The sequence below is a fragment of the Aspergillus brasiliensis genome, assembly GCF_001889945.1.
Source record: "Aspergillus brasiliensis CBS 101740 unplaced genomic scaffold ASPBRscaffold_5, whole genome shotgun sequence".
NCBI classification, from domain to species: domain Eukaryota; kingdom Fungi; phylum Ascomycota; class Eurotiomycetes; order Eurotiales; family Aspergillaceae; genus Aspergillus; species Aspergillus brasiliensis.
Window position 1 is genome coordinate 661,170 of NW_027137446.1, and position 27,860 is coordinate 689,029.

At 49.8% G+C, this 27,860-nt stretch overlaps 14 protein-coding genes across 14 annotated transcripts in view; 7 read left to right on the top strand and 7 right to left on the bottom strand.

The window, feature by feature from the left end:
* Nucleotides 1-58: 58 nt before the first annotated feature.
* Nucleotides 59-875, bottom strand: ASPBRDRAFT_42210 (PET191 family protein). The gene is made up of 3 exons (XM_067624754.1): nt 798-875; nt 469-610; nt 59-388 (listed from the first exon to the last, which is right to left on the bottom strand). Exons 1-3 carry the CDS (start codon nt 820-822, stop codon nt 205-207), a joined length of 351 nt encoding a protein of 116 aa, XP_067479756.1. The 5' UTR covers nt 823-875; the 3' UTR covers nt 59-204.
* A 337-nt stretch (nt 876-1,212) lies between these two features.
* On the top strand, nt 1,213-2,702 carry ASPBRDRAFT_124006 (sterol esterase; the record flags this gene model as incomplete). Its single annotated transcript, XM_067617656.1, has 2 exons — nt 1,213-1,327; nt 1,405-2,702. 2 exons carry the CDS (start codon nt 1,213-1,215, stop codon nt 2,700-2,702), a joined length of 1,413 nt encoding a protein of 470 aa, XP_067479757.1.
* Nucleotides 2,703-2,878: 176 nt separating this feature from the next.
* ASPBRDRAFT_541725 (uncharacterized protein) lies at nt 2,879-3,529 on the top strand. Its single transcript, XM_067627187.1, has one exon. It carries the CDS (start codon nt 3,055-3,057, stop codon nt 3,385-3,387), a length of 333 nt encoding a protein of 110 aa, XP_067479758.1. The 5' UTR covers nt 2,879-3,054; the 3' UTR covers nt 3,388-3,529.
* Nucleotides 3,530-6,031: 2,502 nt separating this feature from the next.
* On the top strand, nt 6,032-7,168 carry ASPBRDRAFT_54339 (putative RAS small monomeric GTPase (Rsr1); the record flags this gene model as incomplete). Its single annotated transcript, XM_067627215.1, has 7 exons — nt 6,032-6,042; nt 6,124-6,155; nt 6,229-6,255; nt 6,317-6,396; nt 6,445-6,467; nt 6,548-6,576; nt 6,750-7,168. The coding sequence occupies 7 exons, from the start codon at nt 6,032-6,034 to the stop codon at nt 7,166-7,168; spliced, it is 621 nt and encodes a 206-aa protein (XP_067479759.1).
* A 1,761-nt stretch (nt 7,169-8,929) lies between these two features.
* ASPBRDRAFT_123329 (uncharacterized protein) lies at nt 8,930-10,562 on the bottom strand (the record flags this gene model as incomplete). The annotated part of the gene is made up of 5 exons (XM_067617590.1): nt 8,930-9,067; nt 9,152-9,283; nt 9,353-10,275; nt 10,348-10,450; nt 10,503-10,562. 5 exons carry the CDS (start codon nt 10,560-10,562, stop codon nt 8,930-8,932), a joined length of 1,356 nt encoding a protein of 451 aa, XP_067479760.1.
* A 1,109-nt stretch (nt 10,563-11,671) lies between these two features.
* Nucleotides 11,672-13,466, bottom strand: ASPBRDRAFT_29467 (putative 3-methylcrotonyl-CoA carboxylase, beta subunit (MccB); the record flags this gene model as incomplete). Its single annotated transcript, XM_067622661.1, has 2 exons — nt 11,672-11,966; nt 12,025-13,466. 2 exons carry the CDS (start codon nt 13,464-13,466, stop codon nt 11,672-11,674), a joined length of 1,737 nt encoding a protein of 578 aa, XP_067479761.1.
* A 321-nt stretch (nt 13,467-13,787) lies between these two features.
* On the top strand, nt 13,788-15,858 carry ASPBRDRAFT_42216 (isovaleryl-CoA dehydrogenase). Its single transcript, XM_067624756.1, has 6 exons — nt 13,788-14,064; nt 14,128-14,215; nt 14,268-14,362; nt 14,423-14,658; nt 14,726-15,003; nt 15,068-15,858. The coding sequence occupies exons 1-6, from the start codon at nt 13,881-13,883 to the stop codon at nt 15,480-15,482; spliced, it is 1,296 nt and encodes a 431-aa protein (XP_067479762.1). The 5' UTR covers nt 13,788-13,880; the 3' UTR covers nt 15,483-15,858.
* ASPBRDRAFT_195210 (uncharacterized protein) lies at nt 15,646-16,695 on the bottom strand (the record flags this gene model as incomplete). Its single annotated transcript, XM_067620844.1, has 2 exons — nt 15,646-16,518; nt 16,618-16,695. 2 exons carry the CDS (start codon nt 16,693-16,695, stop codon nt 15,646-15,648), a joined length of 951 nt encoding a protein of 316 aa, XP_067479763.1.
* A 381-nt stretch (nt 16,696-17,076) lies between these two features.
* ASPBRDRAFT_42219 (uncharacterized protein) lies at nt 17,077-20,123 on the top strand. Its single transcript, XM_067624757.1, has 5 exons — nt 17,077-17,371; nt 17,449-17,647; nt 17,706-17,803; nt 17,852-19,475; nt 19,701-20,123. The coding sequence occupies exons 1-5, from the start codon at nt 17,217-17,219 to the stop codon at nt 19,752-19,754; spliced, it is 2,130 nt and encodes a 709-aa protein (XP_067479764.1). The 5' UTR covers nt 17,077-17,216; the 3' UTR covers nt 19,755-20,123.
* A 692-nt stretch (nt 20,124-20,815) lies between these two features.
* Nucleotides 20,816-21,287, bottom strand: ASPBRDRAFT_54345 (uncharacterized protein; the record flags this gene model as incomplete). Its single annotated transcript, XM_067627216.1, has 3 exons — nt 20,816-20,905; nt 21,033-21,139; nt 21,206-21,287. 3 exons carry the CDS (start codon nt 21,285-21,287, stop codon nt 20,816-20,818), a joined length of 279 nt encoding a protein of 92 aa, XP_067479765.1.
* Nucleotides 21,288-21,653: 366 nt separating this feature from the next.
* On the top strand, nt 21,654-22,941 carry ASPBRDRAFT_29471 (putative D-arabinitol dehydrogenase ArbD; the record flags this gene model as incomplete). The annotated part of the gene is made up of 4 exons (XM_067622662.1): nt 21,654-22,104; nt 22,157-22,232; nt 22,253-22,711; nt 22,761-22,941. 4 exons carry the CDS (start codon nt 21,654-21,656, stop codon nt 22,939-22,941), a joined length of 1,167 nt encoding a protein of 388 aa, XP_067479766.1.
* A 301-nt stretch (nt 22,942-23,242) lies between these two features.
* ASPBRDRAFT_123218 (uncharacterized protein) lies at nt 23,243-24,007 on the bottom strand (the record flags this gene model as incomplete). The annotated part of the gene is made up of 1 exon (XM_067617580.1): nt 23,243-24,007. The coding sequence occupies one exon, from the start codon at nt 24,005-24,007 to the stop codon at nt 23,243-23,245; it is 765 nt and encodes a 254-aa protein (XP_067479767.1).
* Nucleotides 24,008-24,919: 912 nt separating this feature from the next.
* Nucleotides 24,920-25,893, bottom strand: ASPBRDRAFT_543085 (uncharacterized protein). The gene is made up of 4 exons (XM_067627209.1): nt 25,521-25,893; nt 25,273-25,462; nt 25,094-25,215; nt 24,920-25,017 (listed from the first exon to the last, which is right to left on the bottom strand). The coding sequence occupies exons 1-4, from the start codon at nt 25,644-25,646 to the stop codon at nt 24,958-24,960; spliced, it is 498 nt and encodes a 165-aa protein (XP_067479768.1). The 5' UTR covers nt 25,647-25,893; the 3' UTR covers nt 24,920-24,957.
* Nucleotide 25,894: 1 nt separating this feature from the next.
* ASPBRDRAFT_543120 (uncharacterized protein) overlaps nt 25,895-27,860 on the top strand; it is a 2,792-nt gene continuing 826 nt past the window's right edge. Inside the window, exon 1 of the mRNA XM_067627211.1 lies at nt 25,895-27,831. Coding sequence (XP_067479769.1) covers nt 26,142-27,831 — 1,690 coding nt within the window. The 5' untranslated portion in view covers nt 25,895-26,141. The remainder of the gene's footprint in view (nt 27,832-27,860) is intronic.

The window sequence follows — 27,860 nt, forward strand, 5'->3', positions numbered from 1 at the left end:
CCCATACCCAACAACCATACACAATCATCAGGGTATGGGTACGTGAGTGAAGTAGTCCCAACAGTCAACCAATGAATCAATCATCCAAACTCCAAGCCAAATGCCAGCGAAAGAACAACAAAAGCACAATGTGATGTTACAAGTGGGCGCAAGGTAAATCAGTCTTGTGTCACCCATTACTCAGGATGCACCAGATATAACACTTCACAGACCACGAGTCTTCTCCGGATCCATCTGCACCTCATTACCGCTAATCTCCTTGACCGTCTCAAACGCTGGCTTTCCTGCATATAGTTGCTGGGACTGGTTCGAGCTGCCGCCTTCCGTTGTCGATACCGAGATGGGCTGATTTCCGCGGAACCGCTTGCGCATGTCGATTAGACCACGTCTGAAGGAAAGGCGGATTGTTAGTGCTCCGAGGACCTTGAGTGTGGATAGATTCGGAGTAGATAATCGGTCATGACTCACTTGCACTCGCTGAACCCCTTCCGCAATTGCTGGCATCGCATGGGAAGTTCGTCGACATACGGCTCACTCAGACATTCGCGGGGTGAGCGCCGTTGGACCATGATGCAGTCTGATTCTTGGAGACATTGCGCCAGAGCATTTCCTGATTTTACCCGGGAAATAAGATTGGTTAGTCAGTGTCCATCGGAGCTGGAGCTGGAGCTGGAGCTGGGGGGAACGATGTGGTGGTGATCTTGATCTCCGTTGGCGGATGCGTCAAACATCCAACCGGCCAATTCAAGACTAAGTGTAAAATGAATCAGGGGGGACATAAGAGGGTGACAACATACTGATCTCTTGGCAGGAACTCGGCATTTTGGCAAAACAGTAAAGGGCCGAACTTCGCTCAGCCAAATGACAAGCAGGAACAACACCGGTCTGCGGCGGACAATCTGCTGGAGATAATTTGCTGGAATCGGAAAACAAACTCAACCCAACGGCATCTGCCCCGGATTAGGTAAGCCATCACATGAAGAAAAGGGCCCCCATGACGTCTGGGTCCGTGAACATGACTTGCTGCTTGTTCCCGCTTGATTTATCCTCTTTTCCTTTTCCTATAATCATGCGGTCTGGGGTCATTGAAGCATTGCTTCGGCGCATTATGGTTCATTACTGCTACTATCGGTGATAAATAATATACGTGATTGATTCGCGAACGAACCGTTCATCCCTTTCATGATAATAGGAGGTTTGGTCTTATCGATCATGGCGCGCGTTCCGGTTATTGGTCGGCTGTTTTGGTTCGAATATTTGGCTCTGTTTGGGTCGTTGATCTTGGTGTTGCTGGAATGGGTCATACATATTATCACGTTTTGTCTGCGTAAGTAGTGTGAATCTTTGAGAGTGTTGGCTGTGGAGGTGTGTTCTATGTAAAGGGGCAAGGGCTAACTGGCGCAGCTGAACCTATCATTAGGTTCTGTTACGATCGATCCAAGAATATCTTCAACGCGTTTATTCCTCCCGATGACCCCGCTAAGCGCGGTAAAGAAGAGAAGGTTGCTACCTCGGTTGCTCTGGCGTCGGACTTCACGGATATATGCGCGCTGTTCGGGTATGAGGCGGAGGAACACATCGTTCAGACAGGGGATGGCTATCTGCTTGGTCTGCACCGATTGCCCTATCGGAAGGGCGAGGAGGGAATGAAGGTCAACCAGGGCGAAGGGAGCATCAAGAAGAAGGTCGTCTATCTCCACCATGGTCTCATGATGTGCAGTGAAGTCTGGATCTGTCTGTCGGAGGAGCAGCGATGCCTTCCGTTTCAGTTGGTCGAAAGGGGCTATGACGTGTGGCTGGGGAATAACAGAGGGAACAAGTACTCGAAGAAGTCCGTCAAGCATTCGCCCTTGTCGAACGAGTTCTGGGACTTTTCGATCGATCAGTTCTCGTTCCATGATATTCCCGACAGCATCAAGTATATCCTGGAAGTGACAGGGCAGCCCTCCCTGTCATACGTGGGATTCTCACAGGGAACGGCGCAGGCATTTGCGACACTGTCCATTCATCCATTGCTCAATCAGAAGATCGATGTCTTTGTGGCTCTCGCGCCGGCAATGGCCCCGACAGGCCTTCCCAATCATCTCGTGGATTCGCTCATGAAGGCTTCGCCGAACTTCCTGTTTCTGCTGTTTGGCAGACGCAGCATCCTTAGCTCGACGACGATGTGGCAGACCATTCTCTACCCGCCTATCTTTGTTTGGATCATTGACACGTCACTTCGCGGCCTGTTCAATTGGAGGTGCAAGAACATCAGCCGCTGGCAGAAGCTGGCAGGGTACCTGCATCTGTTTTCCTTCACTAGCACCAAGTCGGTCGTCCATTGGTTCCAGATTATTCGACACCGGAATTTCCAGTTTTATGATGACGAAATCCACGCCCCGCTCAGTATTGTGGCCAGTGAGCGATTTTACAAGCCGGTCAAGTACCCGACGAAGAACATCAAGACACCCATTGTCTTGTTGTATGGTGGTAGCGATAGTCTTGTTGATATTAGCGTGATGTTGTCCGAGCTCCCTCGCGGGACCGTGGCGAAGGAAATCCCGCAGTATGAGCATTTAGATTTCTTATGGGCGCGTGATGTGGACCAATTGGTATTCAACCATGTCTTCGAAGCACTAGAGCGATACAGCTCCGAGAATCAGAAAGGGGCATTGCTGGAGAAGGTTAATGGTGCCGCGGGCACATATGTACCGACATGAAGTACCCGGTTTTGCACCAATGAAGACACGCATAATCTTGAGGGGGATTCATACGCATCATCGCCAAGTTTGACAGCTTGCGTTTTTCGACTCGCGGATCTGACTGCCCAAGCAGATTACGATGCGAAGGACAAAGACCATTGTTCGCCTTACTTTGTATAGTTGTTTGCCTATGAAGATGTTTGTATAGCCTTGATTGTTACTTGTACAGCACACTACGGAGTATATCACCGTCTAATATAACCTCGACACCACCAATCATCTCACCAGCACAAAGCAAAGCAAAGCAGTCCGGGTGCCTTCAGTGCCCTTCATCGATACTTCAACACTACTTCGTTGCCTAGATAGATCCATGGTACTCCGTACTTCAATGACATACGTCATATGTATCGAGCAGCGCTTTTCTTCAGATCCATATGCAGGGAGACGGGCCAGTCTCGGGTCTGGTCTTGCTCTTCCCGTCCCCGACGCCTCACATCCACATGTGATGCATAGACCAACGCGTCTCCATCACATCCGCACTTTTCAGCAACCGAGCACGACTCGAACCAATGTTTGCGCAGCGCAACCCCCAGGACATAATCATCCCAATGTGACACATCAGCTTGGCTCCCATCATGCTCTACTTACCCCCCTCCCGGTCAGGTGGTTATGCGATGGGGATTGGGGTGGTCTGATGCCCTAGCGCACCAACAATGCGCGTGCACATCAGTCCAATATAGATTACATATAATTATAAGTTAATGATAGGCAGACAGACAGACAGACAGCCTGCCTCTCGGAATTTGAAGACCGGATGTCCGGTTGTGGTGGTCCGTACTTTTTTTTGTCTAAGTTCTTCGCAGGTGGACTCAATCGATCCAGTCAGCACTTAGCAATCCAGTTTACCAAGTGGTTTCAAGTCTAGTGCTGATGAGCAGCCAATGTGCCTCCCGCTTAGTCTCGGGGGTGATTCCGTCCCTGGCAAACTAAATGTCGAGTGGAATTGAGTTGGCGTCGGAATCTGCTTCCGGTTCCTGGAATCGGGCACATCCCGATGTCCTTTTGTTTTTTTTTTTTTTGTCTTTTCTCCCTCTCTTCTGTTTTACTTTAGGAAGGCGATGTCTGGCTATTGGCTTCCTCGCTGCTGACAGGTAATTTTTTGGGGGCTTAGATGGATGACTTGCATGACATCGTATGGAGAGGTTCTTTTGCGAGGGTGTTGGAGAGAGAAACATCATTGTTATGAGAGGGGGGAGATCGATCATTGTGCTTGTCTTCGGGGCATGGCGGATGTGGGTTTGGGACTTTTGCGTGATGTTCAAGAGTTCAGTAGTTAGATAGAGAGGAGGTGAGAGATAGAGGGTGTATGAGTGTGAGTGTGTGTAGGAAGCACTCTGCACTATTGCTAGTTTCTGGTTAGATAGCACATTCAGTTCATATTTATTGATCAGTAGTCGCCATGGCCTGTCTGCCCGGGGGTCTGTCTATCTTTTCTCATCCTTGCAGCGGTTACTAGCCTTCAGATGAATTCCCCGTTTCCTTGTTTCTGAGACATTATCCGTACTAGCTGTTGGAACCCGGGCTGAGTGCATGTGAAGCTGAGTGTTCGAGGTAAGGTAAGAGAGAATAATCGTTTCAGCTTCTATCATCCATCATGTCATCCCCATCTGATTCTCCATCACCACCCACACCCTCCCAATTCTATTGATCCACACACACACACCTCCCTCTCTTTCCCATTCAAACATGCCACACCCCAATCTGCGAGGCTCTGCTGAGCTCATCGGGGCTGCAGATCTCGAGGGGGGCAAAAATGATGCACTTTCTCAACCATTCGAGAAGAAGAAAAGAAATCCATCGGATCAGGGGATAAGGGGAGGAGGGCGCGAGATTCAATTATTGGCCAAGCCATGCCGCGCCCCCCTTCTTGAGGGAGGATGGATGCGCTGGGTTTTCTGCCCCCATCCGCAGTGATCATTCTACGGTCTACGGTTTCCTGCCGAATCGGAGGGAGGGAGTAGGGGGAGAGGAGGGGGGGCGAAAGAGCAGGGGATGATGGAAAGAGAAAGAGAATAGAGAGAGGCTGATACGATCTGATCTCAGACTCGAGCAAAAATGATGGTGTTGTTACTCCTTCTGCCCCTTCTGCCTCTCTCTCACTCTCTCTGTGTGTCTCCCTCTTCCCAATGGGAGTAATGTGATGCCCGTCGAGATGGGGGTCATCTTCCCCGTCTAGCTTATAACAAACACAACACCTGCGCTACCACTGACTCTTTTCGTTCTGGATCATCGGGTCCCAGAAAATCAACCAGAACCTCCCCCATCGCCAGATGCTAACCTCGACTGTACTAGGGGCTTAAGGTTTTAAAAGAGCGGCCGCACAACAAATCGCCGTTGGATTCGAGGCTCACCGCCGCAAATTGGGGAGAGACCCTGCCGTGCCTTTTTTTTGACTTTTTTTGCTTTTCCCTCTCGTGCAGTTCTGCAACGGGGACTTCAGGGATTAGGAAAAAGACAAAACCAAGAAAAGAAAAACAGAAGCAATTGATTTGATCGTCTCTCCGTTAGGCCGTTATTGCATCATATCGTCTGTTGTCCTTGTCGGTAAGCCAAATTCGACGTTCTTCTCTGCTGCTCTTCAATGGAACCGATCCTTTTCCTGTCCTCCCCACAAACCGAACCAGTCCGTGTTCGCTGACTTAGCCTCTGCTACTGCTGCTCTGCTAACTAGTTACTGCTCTGCTTGTCTGGCTCTCTCTCACTCACTCACTCATCCTCTCTCTCTCTTTAATCTAGTCTCCCCCGAAAGTCACCCGACCGATCTGTCGACAGCAGCTATCCTTCCCTACCTTTCCTCCTTTCTCCACCTCATACCCGCGGCCTTGCTTCAGACCGTCCCTTCTTCTGGCGCTTCCATCCTGCCAGCTCCCGGGGAATTGGTCGGGAATTGATTGGCATTGAGACCGATGTAACGGATCGCGTGTTGCTGCCCTTGCTCTCCCAGCACTTCCTCCCCGCCCGCCCCCCTCAAAGGGAGTCCAGTCCACCTCCTTCTCTCTCTCTTTCTCCCCAATCCCCCCCAATTTGCTTAATTCAGTTCAAATCATCGGCGCGCATTGAACCTGAACCCACCGTCTACTCGATACCCTCACCGAGGAACAACCCTTATCTGTCGCAGCCTTCGCATTGGGTTTAGTCGACGTTCCAGCTTCGACCACTGATTCCGCCCCAGGATCAGACGATATAATTGTTGGCTCAGACGTTACCGGAAACCTATCGGAGTCGACTCTTTCACTTTTACCTCGAATCATACTCTTTCAATCGCCGAATACGCGGCTACCGTTCCAATGCGGCCACAGTAAGCTCCGCCCCGGACTACCTATCCTACAATGATCGATCGGAGGTCGCCGCAGTCGCTAACATACTGGGCTTTCAACAGGCGGGAATACCATATCGTCGTTTTAGGTGCTGGTGGGTGCATACTTCTGTGACATACAACAAGAAATGTTTCACCGCTGACCATCGGTCGTTGTCGGCGCAATAGGAGGTGTGGGAAAGAGCTGTCTCACTGGTATGCTGCTCTTCGCATATCTTTGCCGAGTTCTCTGCCATGGTTGCTGATGCTGGATTAGCTCAATTCGTGCAAAATGTCTGGATCGAGAGCTATGACCCTACAATCGAGGATTCGTACCGGAAGCAGATCGACGTGGATGTGAGTTCGGCTTCGACTTTGTCTGAGAATAATCACTGATGATTCTAGGGTCGGCAATGTATTCTGGAAATGTATGTGTTGTGCGCAGCGAATTGATTCCACAGCGCCAATTACATCACTACGGATAGAGATAGCTGACTGTTGTATCCAGACTGGACACTGCAGGAACAGAACAGTTCAGTAAGTCTGCGTGAACAAGATCGCATCTGAGTTCTCTCGTACTAACGTTCTCTTAGCGGCCATGAGGTAAAGAAGACACCCATACAGGACCCCTTTCTCCCGCCCAGCCTTTTGGGGCGCCTTCAACTGTTGCCATTCTGGGCCTCATGCTGACGTTGGATCGCATTCCAGAGAGTTGTACATGAAACAAGGCCAAGGGTTTCTGCTCGTGTTCTCCATCACGAGCATGTCCTCACTGAACGAGTTATCCGAACTACGCGAGCAAATAATCCGCATCAAGGAGGATGAGAAAGTCCCCATTGTCATTGTAGGCAACAAGTCCGACCTGGAAGAGGACCGCGCTGTGCCACGCGCGCGCGCCTTCGCTCTCTCTCAAACCTGGGGAAACGCCCCCTACTACGAAACCTCGGCCCGTCGACGAGCCAACGTTAACGAAGTCTTCATTGACCTCTGTCGACAGATCATCCGAAAGGACCTGCAAGGCAACTCGAAGAGCTCTGACTCAGATCGCAAACGGGAAGGCAATCGGCAGGACCGTCGAAAGGACAAAAAGCGCCAGACCCGGCGTAAAGGACCTTGCGTGATCCTATAATGATTTCTAAGTGCGACCTTTTTCCCGACACGACGAACATACCACCAAATGAACGACAGCAAGCGCATGGGCTAGCCCCCTAACCACTTACTATCTTACATCGCTCACCATTACGCACATGACTTACCCACTGCACACTGCACATACCCCGTCTACAAAGCCTGTCTAATGTCGAAACACCTACTACTATTACTTACTTACTACTACTTATTCACCCAACCCCTACCTGACCTTATCCTATGCCATGTTTCATCATACGCCTGTCCACGTGCTCCCACGATAGATATATGTGACTTATAGCCTCGAATATTCTGTTTCTCATACTTGTTTTTCTCTCCTATTGCTATGTTCTACATTATTACATCTGTGACTTTTACGCCGGAGGAATGGAAAAGTGTAAAAATTCTTTTCTCTTTTGACTACCGTTTTGGATGTTTTTCTTGTGCAAATGTAAACAGCGAGGCTTGCTCTTATTCTTTGTATCTTTCTTGCTTTCTGGAGATTGACTGCTAGAGAGAAGAAGCCGGAGCGGAATTGGATAGATTCTTCCACAGCGAAAGGGAGAGAGACGAGTCGAGGTCAATCTGTTAAAAAGTAGATGCGTTGCTTTTCCGCTACTGTGTTGCTCTTATATAGCTTGTACACTGCATTTTTTGATGAGAGGCAAGAATATGTCTGGGACAGATTTGCTTACAGTAATTGTACTATTAATAACCAGGCAAGTGATGTAATGTAGTGATTGGGGTATGTACATAGGTCTATAACAACTAGGATGTGCCTGAGGATCAGTAAATTCAACTGAAAATACCCACCACTAAAACCAAAAACAGCTGCGTTCTCTGTTTATAAACCCCAGCTTCTAGCTACCGCCCAAGTAGTAGTACATGATCTATGATATCATCCTTTCATACTTGCTTAACATTATAAAGTTATACCTCTAGTAAGTACTCAAGAGTTATGATAAATTTCATGATAACAAATAATTCCCTGATGATAAATCCAATTACTATTCTATATATCTTCATCAGTCATAGCAACTATTTTTAGTACAAAATGGTATTCTTATTCTCTATTCTTTCTTTCTTCTCTCCTTTCATGACGCTTCTGTCTAAGCATCGGCTAAAATTCGGTTTCGGTTGGAAGTCTTAAAAAGCACATAATCGGCAATGCGACTGGATCCATCGGAGCCTCTCCTCTTTCCACATCATTCATTCCATGAATTAACTTATCAGTATACTCGCCCGCAGCACTACGATAAAATATACGTCTAATAGAACGATGTAGGCCCAACAATTATAGAGATAAGGGCGGTTCTATACTGCTATTGAGATGTCTATAAGGGCTTAAAATATCCAATGAACTGGTCAAACAGCTTGGTAGCTCTATTATGCTCTTCTAGCATTAAGCATTGCAGTATAAGAAAGGTGACTCCTTCCGAAAATGAACAATGTCGGTGAGATGAAGTGGCCATTATTGCTTGGAATACTCTTCGCTTTGTTTTTAGGTTTGTGAGGTATGAAGAGAGTGGTATTGATGTTGTCTTTGACATGAGGTATTGAGCGGGGAAGCAGCTATTAACTACTGTGATTGACATTGATATCGTCTAATTACGGTATTAACTACTATCTCCCAATATCCATTCAATTCATTGAATTATCCATCACCTGAAGATGTTTCCATGAAACAAGATACAGCATAAAGCTTCGCCAAGGAAAGAAGGCCTCAGCAAATGATCACTCCCTCATATTGGTGATCCCAGGATCAAGCTTTAACAGCATACGTCCGCCGATACTCTTCATCAATCTTCTCCAAGTAGTATGTCCCCGGTGCCAGGGAAGCGATGTCCCCAGAGGGAGTGTAGTTGTTGCTTCCGTAGGCTTTCAGTCGGAGGGCGCAGGCCTGGATTTTCAATGTATTAGTATATGGCAACGAGTCCGTCATTTATCGAAGAATCGAAAATGTGTTATATTTCTATTAGCTTACCTCTTCATATTCCTCTGGCGTAGCGACATGTCTCTGCTTCAGGCGGTTCATGAGATCGATTTTCTTGACCATGGGGGCTAGGTCGCCTGTTACTTTGAGGGCGAAGAGGGTGCTTGCTAGGCCGCTGCCGTACTTTATTCATATCGTTATGTTAGTACTGATGCAGAGGTAGATCCATTTGGGCAAGAGGATGTGACTTACGCTAAACATGCCAATAATTTTCCCTTCTGCAGTAGCTAGATCGATGTTACTGATCAGGCTGATAAGTGAGCAATAGAGACTGCCGGTGTACATGTTTCCGCATAATGAAGGGGCGGTGATGCATGGCTCAATCCGCTTCTTGAACTGGTCTTTTGTCAGAGCTACGAGGGCTTTCTCAAGATTCTTGTCTTTGAGGGAGTCTTCGTAGCTCAGGGCGCGGAGCTCAGGCGGGATCCCGGTCAAGTCTGCGTCTGGGTTCGAGCTTGCTTGATGTAGGAGGTCGTTGTATTTGAGTCGGCCGTAAGACTTGCTGACTAGCTTGCAGTTTGGAGTATGAAAGGCCATGTAGTCGAAGAGGTCGAGGACATTCTCAACGGTCCTGGTGCTCTTGCTTCTGCGCCGGAGAAGGTCCTTATGGCATCCGTCCAGGGCACGGATATAGCAAGTGATTGATTCATGGCCATTGACAAGAGGGAACTCCGCTTTGAGGTCTGGTTTGTAGAAGTCGTATGTGTGTGTCATGTAGACGCCTCGGATGCTGTGGTCTAGGGAGAGGAGTGCGTTGGGACCCACGAGCATGGCAACGCAACCTGCGCCACCTGTAGGACGGGTAGAAGTCTCCTTGTACAGGGCAATGTCGGATGCCACTACGATGGCGTCTCGGCCGTCCCAGGACCTGGATTCTACCCAGTTTATGGCGTTAAACAGGGCATTGGTCCCGCCGTAGCAGGCGTGAATAGTATCAATGCCTTCGATGCTTGTGTTTCCAGAGGGCTCGAAGAGGGTTGTAAGGACGGACTTGATGGACTTGGCCTTGTCAATTAGGGATTCAGTGCCTACTTCAAGACGTCCGATTGAGTTGGGATCAATGCTGTATTTCCGGAGGAGGGAGGACACGGCTGTTAGAGCTAGAGAACAGACATCTGAGCGGTTGGTTAGTTGGACTTCTGGTTACTTGAAAGACATGGATATAGTATGATTTGAATGAAGTATACCTTCTCTATCGGTGCAGTAGTTCATGCACTGGAGGCCCAGTCCGATGGTGTACTTGCCGGCTGAGACACCTTGGTGTTTCTCGAAGAGGGTTTGATCCAGACACTGTTTGATTAGGCACTCGAACAGACTCGTATGAGAGGAAGGATTGAACTACCTGAGCTGGGACATAAATCTCCATGGCCTTGATGCCGACATTCTCAGGGTAGGATGACATCTTGCGAATGATATGGGATGTGAATAGAAGCTGTGTTGAATGAGGACTCAGGATGAAGATCTGGGATGCAATCGACAGACGCCCTTCTCTTATAGCCCAGTACCGCTGCTGCCTGATTTGCTTCAATATGGGTTGAAGTGTAGGTAAGTGGATATAAGGTGGCTGTGAGCTTCTAGCCCTCCATCGTCCATAGGATCACGGACACCCGGAGCAAGGACACAGGAAGTTGTCAGACCACGTAGTGAGAACTAAGCTGATAATACAGGATTGTATTGGACGAAAGAGCTCTTGCTGGAGCTGCTAGCCGACTCCTGTATTCACAATTCTTGACATAGGATGAAGAGTACAGCGTATATCAGGTCCTGAGTATGGGGATGTCAGATGCACCAATAACCTTTGGCAAACCATACAGCGGGTCTATTAGTGAGATTCCTCATCAGTTAGCTTGCTTCTCCTGATTGTCACAGCGCCGGATGAATGGATGTGAAAACCTGCTGGTGGATTGTGAGCTTTGCCATGACATCTGCATCTGAAACATCATTGGCAAGCACCGAAGCATACGGCCATGGACATCATGATAGTAGTGACAGATACAGTCCTCCGAACAGGAGAACTTCAATTTATTCGTTTTATTGATGATACTATGTCGTGACTGTTGTGTTTGCAATTGTCACGGCTGTGGTGAGGCCAGAGTGCTGAGGCAGTCACTGAACCACATGATCTACAACTTCAACGACCAATAATCAACTTCAGTATAATATCGATAATTCGTGCAATGAACATTCGGATTGGCAATGAGTTGCTAATTCGATTGGAACGTAATGTAGGAAAGGAAACCCAACGCACATAGAGGAAGTCTATAGGTCACATTCATGTTGATATTTGTTCAAGTTATCATGGTAGTTCTTTTCCGAATAGGCTTGCCCAATTGAAAATCGCGTGAGTACTAATAGCTAATCGAACATCACTTCAGAAGAATAAATTGCTACATTGCGAGGGCCAACAGCACACTTCGCTATTTTCAAGGCCGCAGTATAGGACAGAAGCTAACACATCGAATTTGGTCGCTTATGCATATTTCGTATCCTATCGTATTTTAACTAACCAATTCACATCCGGAACACCCCAAAACGAGTCTGCACATCAGCATCTACCTTTCCACCCACAGCGGCCGCCAGTCCCAGACCAAGGAATCGTCTGGTCTGTGCAGGGGGAATGACACCATCATCCCACAGTCGTGCGGAGGAAAAGACCGCCTCCGATTCGCGATCAATCCGAGCCTTGAGGTCCGGATCTGCTGTCCGTCCTACAGCTTCCATGACAGCAGAGAGCTGCTCCGAGCCCATGACACCGATCTTGGCATTGGGCCACATGAACAAAAGACGTGGGGAGTAAGCACGACCACTGCAACACAGTAAGTACAGGGTAAAAGGAAGATGAAGAGGGTTGATTGAGAACTTACCACATTCCATAGTTGCCCGCGCCAGCGCTGGAACCGAATACGACTGTGAACTTAGGGACGTCTGCGCAGGCTACGGCCGTAACCAGCTTCGCGCCATTCTTTGCGATACCGCCCTTTTCGGCATCTGCGCCGACCATGAAGCCAGAAATGTTCTGGAGGAAGACCAGAGGGATTTTGCGTTGTGCGCAGAGCTCGATAAAGTGCGCTCCTTTCAGGGAGGACTCAGAGAACAGGATACCGTTGTTGGCTACAATGCCGACCTGATGCCCAAAGATACGAGCAAAGCCGGTGACAAGGGTCGTGCCGTAGTCGCGCTTGAATTCTGCAAACTCACTGCCGTCGACGATACGGGCGATGACTTCGTGAACGGGAATCTGACGCCGAAGATTTGTACCCACAATGCCGTTCAGCTCTGCTGGATCATAAAGTGGTTCCTTTATGGTATCGCTGGAGATATCCTTCAAAGGAATATTTGTTTTTGGGTAGTTAAGGTTGGAAATGGACCTCCGGGCAAGAACAATGGCATGCGCATCGTCAACAGCAAGATAGTCTGTTACACCTGAGATTGTGCTATGGAGATGACCTCCACCAAGGTCCTCGGCGGACACTTCCTCCCCTGTAGCAGCTTTGACAAGGGGAGGCCCAGCCAAGAAGATCGTGCCTTGATTCTCGACGATGATGGTCTCGTCGCTCATGGCGGGAACGTAGGCCCCACCGGCGGTGCAGGGGCCCATGACGACGGATATCTGTGGGATGCCCAAGGAACTCATGCGGGCCTGGTTAAAGAAAATGCGGCCAAAGTGTTCCTTGTCCGGAAAAACATCTGCTTGGTGGGGAAGGTTGGCACCACCGGAGTCCACAAGGTACAGGCAGGGAAGTTTGTTTTCTTGAGCAATTGCCTGTGCACGGAGGTGCTTTTTGACCGTGATAGGGTAGTATGTGCCTCCCTTGACCGTGCTGTCATTGGCAACAATCATACAGGTGACACCTTCGACTGTTCCAATGCCCGTTATGATGCCACCTGCTGGGACGTCTTCAGAGTAGACATCGTGGCCGGCGAGCGGAGAGAGCTCCAGGAACGAGGTGCCTGGGTCGATCAAAGCGGTGACTCTGTCGCGAGGAAGCATCTTCCCTCTTGCAATATGTTTGTCTTTGGCTTTCTGCGGCCCTCCCTGGGAAATTGTTCCGTGGAGACTGGCCATTCGGTCGAGGAGCTCCTGCATTTGCTGGGCGTTCTCCTTGAAATCCGAGGACGAGGTGTCCACAGCAGTGGGGAGCGCCGATATGGCGGATGCATGATGAGGATGCGTGTAGCTGGCCACGGATCTAGAGAATGTAAGAATAGAAGTTCTCGTTGAGCGTTGTCGCACGGGTAGACAGCGGGAGGGAAGGGCGGGTTGTTTGGATCGCAAGCTCCGCAGGAGCGGAGACGGAGCACGCATTGCGGGGACGTGGTAGGTAGATGATCTGGGGATACTCGGGGCGTGGACAAGAGCGTATTTTCGGGGGATATGCCTTATATGCAGAATATACCATGGCCGCTCCAAGCCGGAGGAAGTGCACGAGGTATTATTGTAGTCAGGAATGGAGGAAGACAATTGCAGACGCCGAAATGGTCGAAGCAGGCCAGCTGCAGGTGACTTTGCCTGTCTTGAAGAGTGCGGAGAAAGGCGGCGACGATTGCCGCGGGTAACCGTGCTCATCCCCCGTGTTGATCAACTAGTATGCACGCCGTCATCCGAGGATGCATGATCAATTCCGCCCTTCCTAGCTGTTCTTTTCTCCTCTCTTAATCTCAATTTTGTCTTTCAAGTCAAAGAGATTCATCAATTACTTTACACTGTATGCTCAGAACTATGGCTACAATGCAGAAACTCCCATTCTTCGTGCGCCAGTCCTCCCGGACACTCGCTCGGTGGAGGAAACCCCTCATCCAGCCCCCCGCACTTCGCACGTTGGTGACGAAGCACCCCAAGGACTTTGTGCCTCCCACAGAGGAGGATCTGCTAGAGCTTCGGGAGCGTGTACAGGAATTTACACGTGTGTAGTCTGGCTTGCAAAATGTCTTGATTGAGCTATACTAACTGCTGTTTGCGAATCAAGGGCGTGAAATTCCCGAAGAGGTCGCCGCGCAGACTGACGCCCAAAATGAGTTTCCGGCAGAGATGTGGAAGAAACTGGGTGAAGCTGGGTGAGTGCTTGGAGTATTTGCGATTTAGTACTATCAATTCTGACACCATCAGGTTCCTTGGTATCACAGCCAATGAAGAATATGGTGGGCTAGGGATGGGATACCAGGCTCACTGCGTCGTTATGGAAGAGATCAGTCGCGCCTCTGGTATGGCTTCCTCCTCCCATTGGATTTCTGGCCAACGATAATCTAAACTATCTCAAATAGGAAGCATTGCCCTTTCCTACGCCGCACACTCCCAGCTCTGCGTCAACCAGCTCTCCCTAAACGGATCACCCGAGCAGAAGGAGCGATTCCTTCCTGGTCTCCTATCAGGTGAAAAGGTCGGCGCCCTAGCGATGTCTGAGCACTCTGCAGGTTCAGATGTGGTCAGCATGAAGACAACAGCCAAGGCCGTTGACGGTGGGTGGCTATTGAACGGGACCAAGATGTGGATCACCAACGTGAGCTTGCATTGCATCTTCTCCATTCCAACAGAACACCAGAGCTAACCAAACACGAACGATAAAGGGCCCCGACGCAGACTACATCGTCGTCTACGCAAAGACCGAACCCGAGAAAGCCTCCAAGGGCATCACAGCCTTTGTAGTAGAAAAGACATTCAAGGGATTCTCCTGCGCCCGCAAACTAGACAAACTAGGCATGCGTGGATCTAACACCGGCGAGCTTGTCTTCGAAGATGTTTTCGTGCCGAAAGAGAATGTCCTCGGGGAAGTCAACCGCGGCGTCAAGGTTCTAATGGAGGGCTTGGATCTAGAGCGTCTTGTTCTTAGCGCTGGTCCGTTGGGGTAGGTCCTCCAAATTCTTCTTGCCTTCCATTCATCGTCCACCAACACCACTAACGCATAACAGTATCATGCAAGCTGCCCTCGACCTCGTCCTCCCTTACACCCACGTCCGCAAGCAATTCGGCATGCCCATCGCCCACAACCAGTTGATCCAGGGCAAGCTAGCAGACATGTATACCAAGCTTGCTGCCTCTCGCGCCTACACCTACGCCACAGCGCGACAGATTGACAACTCGGCTGCGGAGGGATCTGGGGCCCTGATCCGGACGCAGGATTGTGCCGGCGCGATTCTCTATGCAGCGGAACGGGCGACGGAGTGTGCGCTTGATGCAATCCAGCTGATGGGTGGAAATGGGTACATCAATGAGATTCCTGCGGGACGGTTACTGCGCGATGCGAAGTTGTATGAGATTGGAGCTGGGACGAGCGAGATCAGACGCATGGTGATCGGACGTGCCTTTAATCGGGAATTTGCATAGGCCAGATCTGTTGATCGCATGACGACGTGTTAAATATACCAGCAAGACCTACCTGATCCATCACATATCTGGATTGACTACTATCTATGCGTTAGATACCATGCATGTAACAAGTTGTATGTTCGTGTTCTCATGTACTCATTTCTATACACAGTGGAATCAATTACTTCTTGTTTCTGGCCGACCTCCGCACAGGACCCGAAGGCGCGGGGTTCGGGACCTTTGCTTCGCCGACTTTCTGGGTTGCGACGCGTTTCGATCTCGTCTTACTGGTTGCTTCAGGGACAGGTTCGCTTTCGTCTTCAGCCTTGCGCTTCCGGCCTCTTGTGGCTGGCTTGTCTGCCGGTGCAGCAGCGACACCGTTTGGTTTCGACTTTGGGACCTCAAGAGAGTCAGACGGCTTTATACCATCGGGAAGGTCCTGAGTACCTTCCGTATTTTCAGTCTCAACCATGTCCGTGTCACCGCCAGCAGCAGGCACGTCTTCCAGCGCACCATTGCTCTGTCCATTTGACATTTCCACCTCCACTCCATCCTCAATATCTGCCTCCTCGCCCTCGTCTGCCTCTACATCCTCATCACCATACAAATCCACCACATCTCCCGGTGCACCAATTCCTCTCCGTCCCACGGCCTCTTTCCTAACTCTAGTTCTCCCAATCGCGGGATTCGAATTCCGGAATACCTCCCGCCAATTCTTTAACAAAGCGACCTTCTCCCCCTCACCTGGCTCATGCAGCGCAATTTTCACGTCGTCAGCAGGGCTTTTCCACACTACGCCCTGGAATGCCGCGACATCAAACAAACCCTTGGAGGGGTGTTTCCAGTTGCGTTTCGTGGGCGGAATACCCGCTGAGAGGGTCTTTTGGGCTAGAAGGGCGTTGAGAGCACGTTGGCGACGGACTGCGGTGGGGTCTTGGTCATAGTAATCGTCGGAGAGATCGTCCCAGTCGCTGAAGAATTCTTCAGCTTCGAGAGCCGGATCGTCATAGAAGATCAAGTCATTTGTTGCGGTTGCTGTCGCGGCGAGATCGTCCTATAGTGTGTTTCCGGGTTAATATCTGGGTAAGTTCGGAGAGATTGGAGTGAAAAAGAAGTAGAAGAGGTTGGACATAAAAAGGGGGTAGAGACGTACAGCGACAGTTGGGTCGGGTTCTTCTACCCAGAAGATGTCTTCGTCATATTCATCGTAAAAGTCCTCGTCGTCGGACATGGTTGTCGATGTCAGAAAGTCTCAATGTGGTGAGGGTGGTGAGAATGTAAGCAGAATCGGGGATGTGGTCGATAGCGAATGAATAGGCAAAAGAACGACTCGCACAACACAGCGAACGGAGTCAGAAAGTCCAGTAGAAGGTTCAATGGAACGCGCTACAATAGGCGATCACTCCCAAACACAATTAAGGCTATGTAAACTCGAAGCGCAGATCTAAAGCCACTTCTCAGGCACGGCGCAGGGCGTTATGCAATGGTCTGTCTGGCTGGCTGGAATCTTGAAAAAACCGGCAGGTGGATCTCACGTCACGTGCCCGCTGCTTCCCCGCAGCTGGCGCTTTGCGTCGGCTCAAGGGATGCATTGCAGCGCCGTACAAGAAGCTCGGCTGGGGGAGCTTGGTTTCTTTCCATATCCTGGTCACTCGTACTTTTGAACATGCAAGCTGCTTTATGAACTTGCCATTATCCTGTGGTGTTGGATCATCTTTCGTGGCACTCAACTGATCAGCCGCCGCTCTTACAATGCCGCTCTCCTCTCTTCTCCGCACTTCGTCCCGCCTGGGGCCGCCGGTAGTTCGAAGGTTCAGAAGAGCGGCCTCCACCGTGTCCGCCACGACGCCCAAGGCTCAGAAATCACTGGATTCGATTCTGATTGCAAATCGAGGAGAGATTGCACTGTGCGTCTGAGCTCTGAGGGAACTTTCCCTGTTAGTTTTGTTGACAGTGAGTACTAACGTTGGGTGATCTGCTGCAGTCGTGTTGGACGGACCGCTGCTCAACACGGAATCCGAGTAACGACGCTCTACACGGACCCGGATAGCAAGGCTCAGCATGCGCTCAGCTCGCCATTTGCCTTCAATCTGGGATCTGTCTCCGCTTACCTCGACGGAGATAGAATCATTGAGATCGCCAAGAAGGAAGGTTGCCAAGGGATACACCCCGGTTACGGCTTTGTGAGTGCTGTCTGTTACACACAGGCTGCGAAGATACTAATCTCTCCGACCGTATCAGCTGAGTGAGAATGCGGCATTTGCACGGAAATGTACGGAAGCTGGATTGGTCTTCATTGGACCTCCTTGGAAGGCTATCGAAGACATGGGTGACAAGAGGTAACATAATAAACATACACTTGTGAGAAAAGGCTAACGGCCATACAGTCAATCTAAGAAAATCATGACCGCTGCTGGAGTGCCGTGCGTACCCGGTTATCATGGCGACAACCAGGATGTCAACTTCCTGGAAGCCGAGGCCGACAAAATTAAGTACCCCGTGCTGATCAAGGCGATCAAGGGCGGCGGCGGCAAAGGAATGCGCATCGCTCATACCAAAGCCGACTTTCAGGCACAGCTGCAGTCTGCAAAATCGGAGGCCATGAATTCTTTCGGGGATGATCACGTACTGGTGGAGAAGTACATTACCACACCACGACACATTGAAGTGCAAGTCTTTGCAGACAAGCATGGAAATTCTGTGGCTCTGGGAGAGCGGGATTGTAGTATACAGAGAAGACACCAGAAGATCCTTGAGGAGTCCCCTGCTCCGCACCTTCCCGAAGCGACAAGAAAAGATATCTGGGCAAAAGCCCGATCTGCCGCGTTGGCTGTTGGCTACGAGGGTGCTGGTACCGTTGAGTTCATCTTCGACAACGATACTGGTGAGTTCTTCTTCATGGAGATGAACACTAGACTCCAGGTGGAGCACCCCGTCACCGAAATGGTTACCGGTCAAGATCTTGTGCACTGGCAGCTCAAGATCGCGGAAGGCGCCCCACTTCCCTTGACCCAGGAAGATGTGGAGGCTTTCATGGCTACCCGCGGTCATGCTATCGAAGCTAGGATTTACGCCGAGAACCCTGACCAGGGATTCATTCCAGACTCCGGCACTTTGCTCCATGTCCGTACTCCCGCCGCTACTGATGATGTGAGGATCGACGCGGGCTTCGTCGCAGGCGACGATGTCTCGGCACATTATGATCCCATGATCGCAAAATTGATTGTGCGAGGAAACACTCGTGAAGAGGCGATTCGCAAACTTGCAGCTGCGTTAGAGGAGTATGAAGTGGCGGGCCCAATCACGAACATTGAGTTCTTGAAAACTGTCTGCAGAAGTCCCGATTTTATTAGCGGTAATGTGGAGACCGGCTACATCGAGAAACATCGCGAGGAGCTATTCACTAGGGAGGCGATTGAGCCGGAGGTGTTGGCCCAGGTGGCTCTGGCCTGTCTTCATCACGATTCGAACCTGGGAAGTGGAACACAAGCCAACTTCGAAGGTTCTGCCATGGGCTTTGGGCCAGGATACCAGGCACGACAGATCTCGCTTGCCGAACTAACACCAGGGACAAAGAGCGACTCCAAATTTGACATTAGGGTGCAACAGACGGGTGATGACACATTCAACGTTGATGTTGGAGGCCATTCATTCGAGCAAGTTGTAAGCCACCGCGACCCAGCTTCGAAAGTTGTCACCTCATTCTTTCCTCACACCCGCCTGGACACAACGGTCATCCGCGATGAGGACACGATCATCGCTTTTCAACGGGGAACTCAATACCGTTTGACGATTCCACGGGCCAAGTGGATGGAGAAGGCGTTGGGAATGAAGGACGTCACGAACAGCGTTCTCGCACCGATGCCGTGCAAGGTGCTGCGTGTGGAGGTCGAGGCAGGCGATGTGGTAGAAAAGGATCAGCCACTGGTGGTGATCGAGAGTATGAAGATGGAAACAGTCATCCGCAGCCCGCAGAGGGGCACCATTTCCAAGGTGGTACATAAAGCAGGAGTAAGTCACGCGGCCCCTACCCTTCCCCCAGTTTTGGCTGCCAGCCATCCCTGGAGATCACTGCCTCGTCCCGAGACTGGGTCGACCAGAGCCTCGCCATTTTAAAAAGCCCAGACTCGGCTTGTCAAGAGACACCCTCTCTTAGGGCCACAGGCACTGCCCCACTCCAGCTGTCATTATGTATTCTCACTAGAAGGCTGGCGATTGCTAATAGGTACCTTGCAGGACCAATGCAAAAGCGGGACACCGCTGGTTGAATTCGAAGAGGGCGGTGAATGAGCAATACGTGGCTCAACTATGACAAAGTTGGTGTGAGTAGCAGCCGGAAGCTTTGTGGCATGTACATCGAGGACTTGGATATGTTGTAGGGGGTTACTGCCGTCATGACATGTAGTAACCCGGATATATATTTTGTGCAACCTTTTTAAGGCGGACAATCTGACATGCGCAGCGATCTGACTACTTGCATACGGATTTTGTATACCCTCTCTTTTGCATCCACACCACGCATACAACGCATCAAATAAAACACGAATCGCATTCTACATAGTAGGATTGTGCAGTTCTAGAGTCTAAAGTCTAAACATCAGAGATGGACCCTAAATAAAGCTAGCTGCGATCCCCGACCCGCCAGTCCCCACACCTTACCCACCCATGACCCATCTGTTAGCGTATCCAATCCTTGAACCAAACGACCGAGACAGGTAGACTATTTTGTACATACTGGATAGAAAAATGGTCATTGACCTGTTAACATATTTATATAAGGATCTATGGTTTATATCGGGAGTAATTGGAGGTGGGGGCCGTATTTACGAAACAGTGGGCAGTTGTTTGGGGACGAGCCAGGTCAGATCAGATCAGGCCAAGTTTGGGCCACTGCACTGCCAACATGGTTTTTTTCGTGCAGCAGCGTGGCAATTTTCGGTATCACTGCTGGAAAACTGGGATAAAATGTATGCATGGACTAGTTTCTTGTTTTTGCTTGCCACTGAAGAGTAGTACTTTTTACTATCTATGTAGAGGGTTTTACGGGCGATGTACTCGCGTTCAGGCAGCCAGAAAGTACGCACAGAATGGTGTTGTGTCGGGTACTAAACTTTCAGAGTAAGTTCAGTCCCAACCATGGATTAATACTGGCGTTGAAGCATATGGCCAGTGTTCCTGATCCTTAGTATAGGGTACCACTACCCAAACTCAATAATAACATGAAGGTTGAAACATTGGTCAGGTGGTCAGGTAAGATTAATGACCCACTGAAATAGATACGGTAAAGTATAAGGCATGCCGGTAATTGAGTAGCGTCTCGTGGCCTGACGAATTGAGTTTGACATCTCGCATCACCCGTATTGACAGCCAGAACCCAATGCTAGCTCGGGAGCTTCAGGACTTCGCCCGGTTAACGTTGTTGGCAGAAAGTAGAATCTATACTGTGGTTGACAATATAGTGAACACCACTAAGGTATGGAGGTCATGGAGAGACATAGAAGGTCAAAGAACCTCGAAATAAGCTGGCTGATACCTGATACGGTGTGATAGCAGTGGCGTAGAGGCGACTGGCGAGTCACGCGGACGGCAAAGGAAGCTTGCAGCTCCACTCGGGGAGCAGATCAGCATCCGATCACTGCATGGCGATTGGGGCCTGGCCCTGGCTGTATCGGCGCCTGACGTATCTTGGATGCAAGAAACACACTGTCACTATACTTTCCTGACAGCCAGGCTGATCTGACTTGTTTCTCCTCGCTGTCCTTGGCGGATCCCCAGTCTCACTGCAATGCGCAGTGGTGCTGGTTCTGGGCCAGCTTCTTTCATTACCATCATGGATGTCCTGCTTCTTCGTGCCCCAAGAGGTACTGCTTGGAATTCTTTTTGACTTTTCTTTTCTTATCTCTGTGTTCCCCTGATTTGCCGCCGCGTGGACAAGTTGCCTCTGTCGACCAGGGAACTTTTTGTCCTTTAAAGCTTCCTCAGTTCCATTTGCCTGGACTAAAGGTGGGCTTCATCATACCTTCTGTGTCCATCTCCTTTTGTGTCATTCTTGAAAGGTAAGCCGGAAATCATATCTCCTCGATCCTATCCTAAAGCATATGATTTACTCGACCATCACTCCGTTCGTTGAAATTGACCACCATTGATGCCAATTCAATAAACTTTGCATAGATCATCTTCGCGTACACAATGTTCAAGTTCACCATTGTCCGTCAAGCTGCCAAGGCACTTTCTCAATCATCACGCCCCGCTGGGTTGGTAGCTACGGAACGACCAATCTTCAAATCCTCTGTCCGCTCGCTCTCCTCCACAGCTTTCCGTTCCAATAAAGAGGATGATATCAAGAAGGACCCCTTCCTGACAGCAACCACCAAGGCCCCTGAGGGTACATTGGGCGAGACAGAAGGTCGTTTTGCCCGTACTGATGAGAATGTCAAATTCGAATACCCCGATGACGAGAACATGCCTCGGTCTCCAATCGTCCAGGGTCGTGGCGGGATGCATTTCAAGCGTACATTGGCTCAATTCTCCCTCGAGAACAGGGTTACGCTTGTCACTGGTGGTGCTCGCGGCCTGGGATTAACCATGTCTCAGGCAATTGTGGCTTCGGGATCAGATCTGGCTATTGTTGACTTGAACAGTACGTACTGAGCATATGAGGACGATCGTGTAGATCATTGACACAAGTCTAGGGGAGGAAGCGCAGGATCAGGCCGCGAAGCTCGTGGAGCAGTTCCAGAAGGAGAACCCAGGTCTCGAGCCCGATCAGTATGTTCACCATATCCTAGGGGAACGAAATTAGGCACTAATACTCCCGCAAGACTGCCTACCGTCACCGCTCATTACGCCGACGTTTCCAACCCCGAGTCTGTGAACAACGCCATTGCAGAAGTCATCGAGAAGCACGGCAAGATCGATCACCTAGTCACATCTGCTGGGTTTACTGAGAACTTCGATGCTATATCCTACCCCTACGATCGGATGCAGAAATTATGGGGTGTCAATGTGGATGGCACCTACTTATTCGCTACGGGAGTCGCCAAGCATCTCATGGAGCGCAAGGCACCGGGCAGCATTGTAATGATAGGTAGCATGTCCGGTACTATCGTTAACGTTCCCCAGCCTCAAGCTCCCTACAATGCAGCAAAAGCTGCTGTTCGTCACCTTGCTTCCTCCTTCGCCGTTGAGTGGGCCCGACATGATATTCGCGTTAACTGCATCAGTCCCGGATATATGCTGACGGCGCTGTGAGTATTGGTAACATTCATTTGCTGCAAGTATGCTAATGTATCCTAGTACTCGGAAAATCCTCGAGGAGAATCCTGAGCTCCGCGACAAGTGGATCTCCCTCATTCCCACCGGCAAGATGGGCACCCCGGAGGACCTGATGGGTGCTGTGACCTTTCTCCTAAGTGATGCTTCCCGCTATGTTACGGGAGCGGATCTCCGCGTTGACGGTGGTTACACCCTGACTTGAGACACAACTTGTTTCTATGATAGAGTTGATATGACGTGTATATTATAAGATCGTCTAGGGATCCCACTCGTTGACTTAGATGGGCTTGCTGGTGATAGGGAGAGACGTGTGATATTATCTTTGACCTACTATTTAATCCTGGGATCCCTTGTTCCATTTTTTCTCGGTTGAATAAACGTTGCGCGAAGATTAATTTATAAAACCCAAAAGATGACACACTGACAGCATCAGGACGTAGATTCTATACATATGCATGCTATACTGGGTCACCAGTTGCACATATTATTCCTCAAATCTTATTTCAAACATTCAAAGTCCAATTCTCATCCTCTGCTGCAAGCATACCAATATACCATAGTGCCAAAAGCACAGACAGCTGTCCTTCCCCTCCAGCCGTCCACGGGATCGCCGTAGAGACAGCCAAGCGGCCACTTCTGTCCAGTTGCTTAACAGCAACAAGCTCCGTGTTCGTTAGGATGAACCCATGCCTGGCGGTATGCTGATTCATATAAAAATTGACCTGAGACAAAGCTTGCTTGTACTCTCCGTGGAGTAATGAATCTGTAGAGCTTCGCCAGCAAGACTGCCACTTCCACGATACATTCAGCGTACCCGGTGCTCGATTAGAGCCCCAAAGTTCACTTCCGACGACCACGTAAGCAGTATCAGGTCGGAAGTCATCGATTATGGCAGCCGCGCTTCCTCCATCAAATGTAACGGGTGAGAGTCGACGGGCTTGTAATTCGGGAGTAAGTTGCTCGAATCCAGCACGTAGTGCACGTCTGACTCGAGGCATAACTAACTCTGCGACACGGGCACGGAAGTAAGGTTCGCTTTGTATAGAAGCTGGAGGAGATGAGAATGGATCACAGCGGATTTGTTTCGAATTTAGCATGGTGCCATAGTGTTCGATTATTGTAGAGTAATTGAATTCTGTCCAAGATTGGATCTGGGTGATATTATCTGCACTATAATGGGGGTTGGGGTCGTTGGGAGACGGTGCAGTACGGCCGATTGGAATCGTTGGGAGGGCGACGGAAAGGTACTGTAGTAGATTTTGGCTCATATTTAATGTTAAGTAGCCACTACTGGGTTGAATGATGACCTTGGCATGAAGGGTTCCACGGCTGGGATATGGAAGTGCGAGGTTCGATCTTGGGAGATACTGAGATCTGCTGATCATCAGGTGACTACCACATGATCATAAGTAATATCCTGTTGTGGGAATACAAGGGATACATGAGTATACTCTCCCTTGAATCAGGTTTCCTTGGTTCAAGGTAGAGGTTTATTCACCATCTGCTTAGCAAAGTGTTGCCTACACAACTTTACTGCCGCTGATAGCTCAAAATCACGATGATATTATTACGGAGCAAGGAAAGGACTTAACCTGGCCTTGGAATATAGATTGCTGCTTCTTTATATGTCAAATTGGACTGTTAATTTTGGAGGTATAAGTCACCAATCTAGTTTTCATTGACGGAATATGCTATGCTACTGCAATATTGACATTTTGAGTTTGTTTCAACTAAATGCAAACTTGAAACCAAAGTAATACTCATTAACCCAAATGGAAGACTTCCTCATGATCAATATGAAATGCTCCATTCTGCTATTACCATGTACCGTCCTTACATAGTGTCTAGGCAACGGAAGCAGATCTTGGTTGATGCAGATCAAAATGAACGCAAAAGGCTGTTTCAAGCCACAACCGGCACTGCAAGGGCTGGAGGACCCTTATTCAGTTTGGCTTCGTCCCAACCAAAGCTTCCGCAATCTTCAGCTTTGCCTTGTCGGACTGCGTCAACTGATCTGGACTGTCAGGAACTGGGATGCGAGCAACCTCGAATACGGGGTGATCAACCGAGTCGTATACAACTCCGAATTCAGACAGTTCCTCGGCCTTCCCGCCGGGCATATATGGCTGCTCCTCCAAAGTGAAGCGGGCGTCAATCTGGGGCGGCTCAGGCTCATCCGGACCGATCTCCGGAGTGTATGTGGTTACATTCGGTCCGGTCAGCCAGCGCTCCTTAAGTCCGTACAGAATATCAAGTTCTGCGATGATCCCGGCTTCAACTGCTGCCCTGTCAATAGAAGCAGCCTCGCTTCCGTCATCCCGTAAGAAGGGTCCAAGAAGGGGAATCCTGCTCACTATATCCCCTGCAGTGTTCCAGAAACTCGAAGGAGTAATCGCCTTGACTAAGTCCTTCACAAAGCTCTGGCAATTATAAGTCGCGAGGTTGTAGTATTTTTTCGAGTTCACTATCCTTTTGGCTATGTTCGGCTACGTCAGTAAAAGAATCGTTGGTTTTGACTAGGTTGCCTACTTACCAGCATCGACGATTCGCCAGTTTGCAAATTCCGTGTCAGGTAGGTTGAATATTCCCCATTTGAACTCCCCCTTCCGCTCCTTTATGGCATCCTTGCTGATAGGCTCGCTGACATGAAGTTCCAGCAATGGGGCCCATTTGGATTTTCCTGCCTTTGCCATAATCTCGACCAGCAGGTCCGTTTCACCAACCTGTCCGATATGGTCAGCAGGGGGCTAATTTCTTGGTGGAAATGGAACAGAATTGTACCAATAGACCCCAGTGCGACAACACGGGATTCACAAGAACACCCGGTTTACTGGCAGACGAGGAGGACGACGATGAGGATCCCACGCTCGCAAGCGGGAACTGTAAGGTGCGCAGTTTGCGGGCCATCTTTGGTACAATTGACGTTGAAGCTCGATGATATCAAATCAAGGCTGTGTAGCCAGTGCGGGGTAGGGAGGGAGAGGTTACAACTCAGACTCCAACGGCTGTCGACATGAAAGCTTTTATAATACTTGAGAGAGAAGAAGGAGCATACTGTCTATTCTTCCTCTGTTGACCGATTCGCGAAAAGCTGCATAATGCGATCGATTTCAGATATCAAGCTTCTCCCCCACCCTGAAGTCCACCGTCCAATACTTCATTTAGTGAGACTCCACAACAAACAACAAACAACAAACAACCAACAACTTCACCTCTCTTCCACTCTCCATCTTCCCGATCTGCGTTATCTCTGCATTTCCCCGCAGTTGGGTTGAGCTGGCATGATATAAATGGTCGTTCAGAAGTGGAGCACCAACTTCACACACCAGTATAGAAACCAGCTGAAAGGGGCAAAAGCCCCTAGGGGTCGAGCCTTCCTACTCCTGCATTCATACCCAAGAGATGAGGCAAATTCGACCCGATAGACGAGGCATCCGCTGGGTGCTCGCAATATTGAGAGATAAAAAGTCGGGTCGAGGGGATTACCTGCTTGGAGTACAGCATGGGATCTGTTACCCACCAACAGTTGCATCGCTTGACCAATACGAAGAAGTCTTTGACTACCACTTCATCGCAATGCCTACTACTACTTCGCGGTTTCTGCTAATTGGAGTTGATTTTTACCAGCCAGCAGTCCACGTAGATCACGACTTCAAGGGTGGAAATCTTAAGGGATGTGTTCAGGATGTCACTGCTCTGGACAACTACCTGCAGTCCACCCTGCATATACCACCCCATCAAATCAGGAAGTTCACCTCCAGCACGCCACCTGAAGGGGCTACTGAGCCCGTAGAGGCTCCGGAGCTCCGTGCTTCAACCGCGAATATCATCGGTGCGCTGAAAGCTATTCTGACAGAATGCAAATCTGGCGATCAAGTGTTTATCCATTACTCAGGACACGGGGGACGTGCACCTACACTGTGGCCAAAGGTCAAGGGAGAAAGGGCTCATGACGAATCATTGATACCCTGTGACATCCGCTGTGGAGGCAATTTCCTGCGAGATGTCGAACTAGGCTGGTTATTGCATCAAATGACAGAAGCTGGTCTCATGGTGACTATTGTTCTTGACTGTTGTTATTCCGGAGGAGCCACACGCGGAGACGATGAGGAGGAGGGCACTTCAAGGGAATTCGAGGAGTTTAGAGATCTGCCGCTGGACTTGATGAAAACCCCGATCGAACTCCAGCAACTATTTACCCACTCGGACTTCTATGCGGCCAATGAGAAGAAGATGACAGACTGGCTAGAACAGCCACAACACTACGAGCGATTCGCAGCCTGCCGGGCTAATCAAAAGGCATTGGAACAGGGGGGTCGTGGTGTCCTATCCAAGGTCATGCTTGAAGCGCTCCAATCGGCTGGGACTTCGCCCCCTACTTATGGCATGCTGTTCCGGCGGATCATGAGCGGAATGAAGTCGTTGCCAATGAAGCTTCAACAAAATCCCGAATTCTCGGGTAATCAACGACGTGTCTTCTTGCGATTCCAGGAAAGCCCTGATGTTGCGAGCATACCAGTCACCGAAGAGCACTTCTATGGCGCAACATACATCCGGCTTGAAGCCGGCTCAGTCATGGGAATGGTAGAGGATGCGGAATTTCTAGTCTACCCCTGGGACGCCGTGGAATTTACGGAATCAAACGCAGTAGCTAGGTTGAAGATCTACAGAGTCCAGCCCCTTGCGTGCTATGCAAGAGACGTCAACAAATCTGGTGTTGAGTACAGTCGCGGATATCAGGCAGTCCAGTGCAAGTATCCCGTCGATAGCACAATCAAAGTCCGCCTTGTCGGCTCTCTGGCGCATGACTCAAAGGCCATCGACGAAGTGGATAAATGCTGCTTCGCAACAATTGCGAAAACACAGAACGCCTTCTGCAATTACACATTGAGTTCTGATTCGAATCAATATATCATAAAAGACGGCAACAACCGGACCATCGAAAACGTGCCTAGCTTCCCAGATGTTGCAAGCCTCCTGACAGGGGTATATCGACTAGCGAAATATTCTACATTGAAGGAAGTCAAAAACGAGAAGTGGACTGCGGACTGTCCATCAGCACTCAAGTTTGAGTTTGGCCTAGATAGATCACGTAAGAGAATTCTTGCCCCCCCCCCCCCC

What these genes read in the sequence shown, in the direction of transcription:
- ASPBRDRAFT_42210 (XM_067624754.1), bottom strand. Translation starts at nt 822, where the DNA reads ATGCCGAGTTCCTGCCAAGAGATCA. An exon ending in GAGTTCCTGCCAAGAGATCA is followed by an intron (nt 611 to 797) that starts GTATGTTGTCAC and finishes GGGTAAAATCAG; the next exon opens with GAAATGCTCTGGCGCAATGT. An exon ending in AAGGGGTTCAGCGAGTGCAA is followed by an intron (nt 389 to 468) that starts GTGAGTCATGAC and finishes CCTTTCCTTCAG; the next exon opens with ACGTGGTCTAATCGACATGC.
- ASPBRDRAFT_541725 (XM_067627187.1), top strand. Translation starts at nt 3,055, where the DNA reads ATGGTACTCCGTACTTCAATGACATACGTCATATGTATCGAGCAGCGC.
- ASPBRDRAFT_42216 (XM_067624756.1), top strand. Translation starts at nt 13,881, where the DNA reads ATGGCTACAATGCAGAAACTCCCATTCTTCGTGCGCCAGTCCTCCCGG. An exon ending in AAGAAACTGGGTGAAGCTGG is followed by an intron (nt 14,216 to 14,267) that starts GTGAGTGCTTGG and finishes TGACACCATCAG; the next exon opens with GTTCCTTGGTATCACAGCCA. An exon ending in AGAGATCAGTCGCGCCTCTG is followed by an intron (nt 14,363 to 14,422) that starts GTATGGCTTCCT and finishes TATCTCAAATAG; the next exon opens with GAAGCATTGCCCTTTCCTAC.
- ASPBRDRAFT_42219 (XM_067624757.1), top strand. Translation starts at nt 17,217, where the DNA reads ATGCCGCTCTCCTCTCTTCTCCGCACTTCGTCCCGCCTGGGGCCGCCG. An exon ending in TACACCCCGGTTACGGCTTT is followed by an intron (nt 17,648 to 17,705) that starts GTGAGTGCTGTC and finishes CGACCGTATCAG; the next exon opens with CTGAGTGAGAATGCGGCATT. An exon ending in GAAGACATGGGTGACAAGAG is followed by an intron (nt 17,804 to 17,851) that starts GTAACATAATAA and finishes ACGGCCATACAG; the next exon opens with TCAATCTAAGAAAATCATGA.
- ASPBRDRAFT_543085 (XM_067627209.1), bottom strand. Translation starts at nt 25,646, where the DNA reads ATGGCCCGCAAACTGCGCACCTTACAGTTCCCGCTTGCGAGCGTGGGA. An exon ending in TGTCGCACTGGGGTCTATTG is followed by an intron (nt 25,463 to 25,520) that starts GTACAATTCTGT and finishes CATATCGGACAG; the next exon opens with GTTGGTGAAACGGACCTGCT. An exon ending in GGAACACTGCAGGGGATATA is followed by an intron (nt 25,018 to 25,093) that starts GTGAGCAGGATT and finishes ACAGGGCAGCAG; the next exon opens with TTGAAGCCGGGATCATCGCA.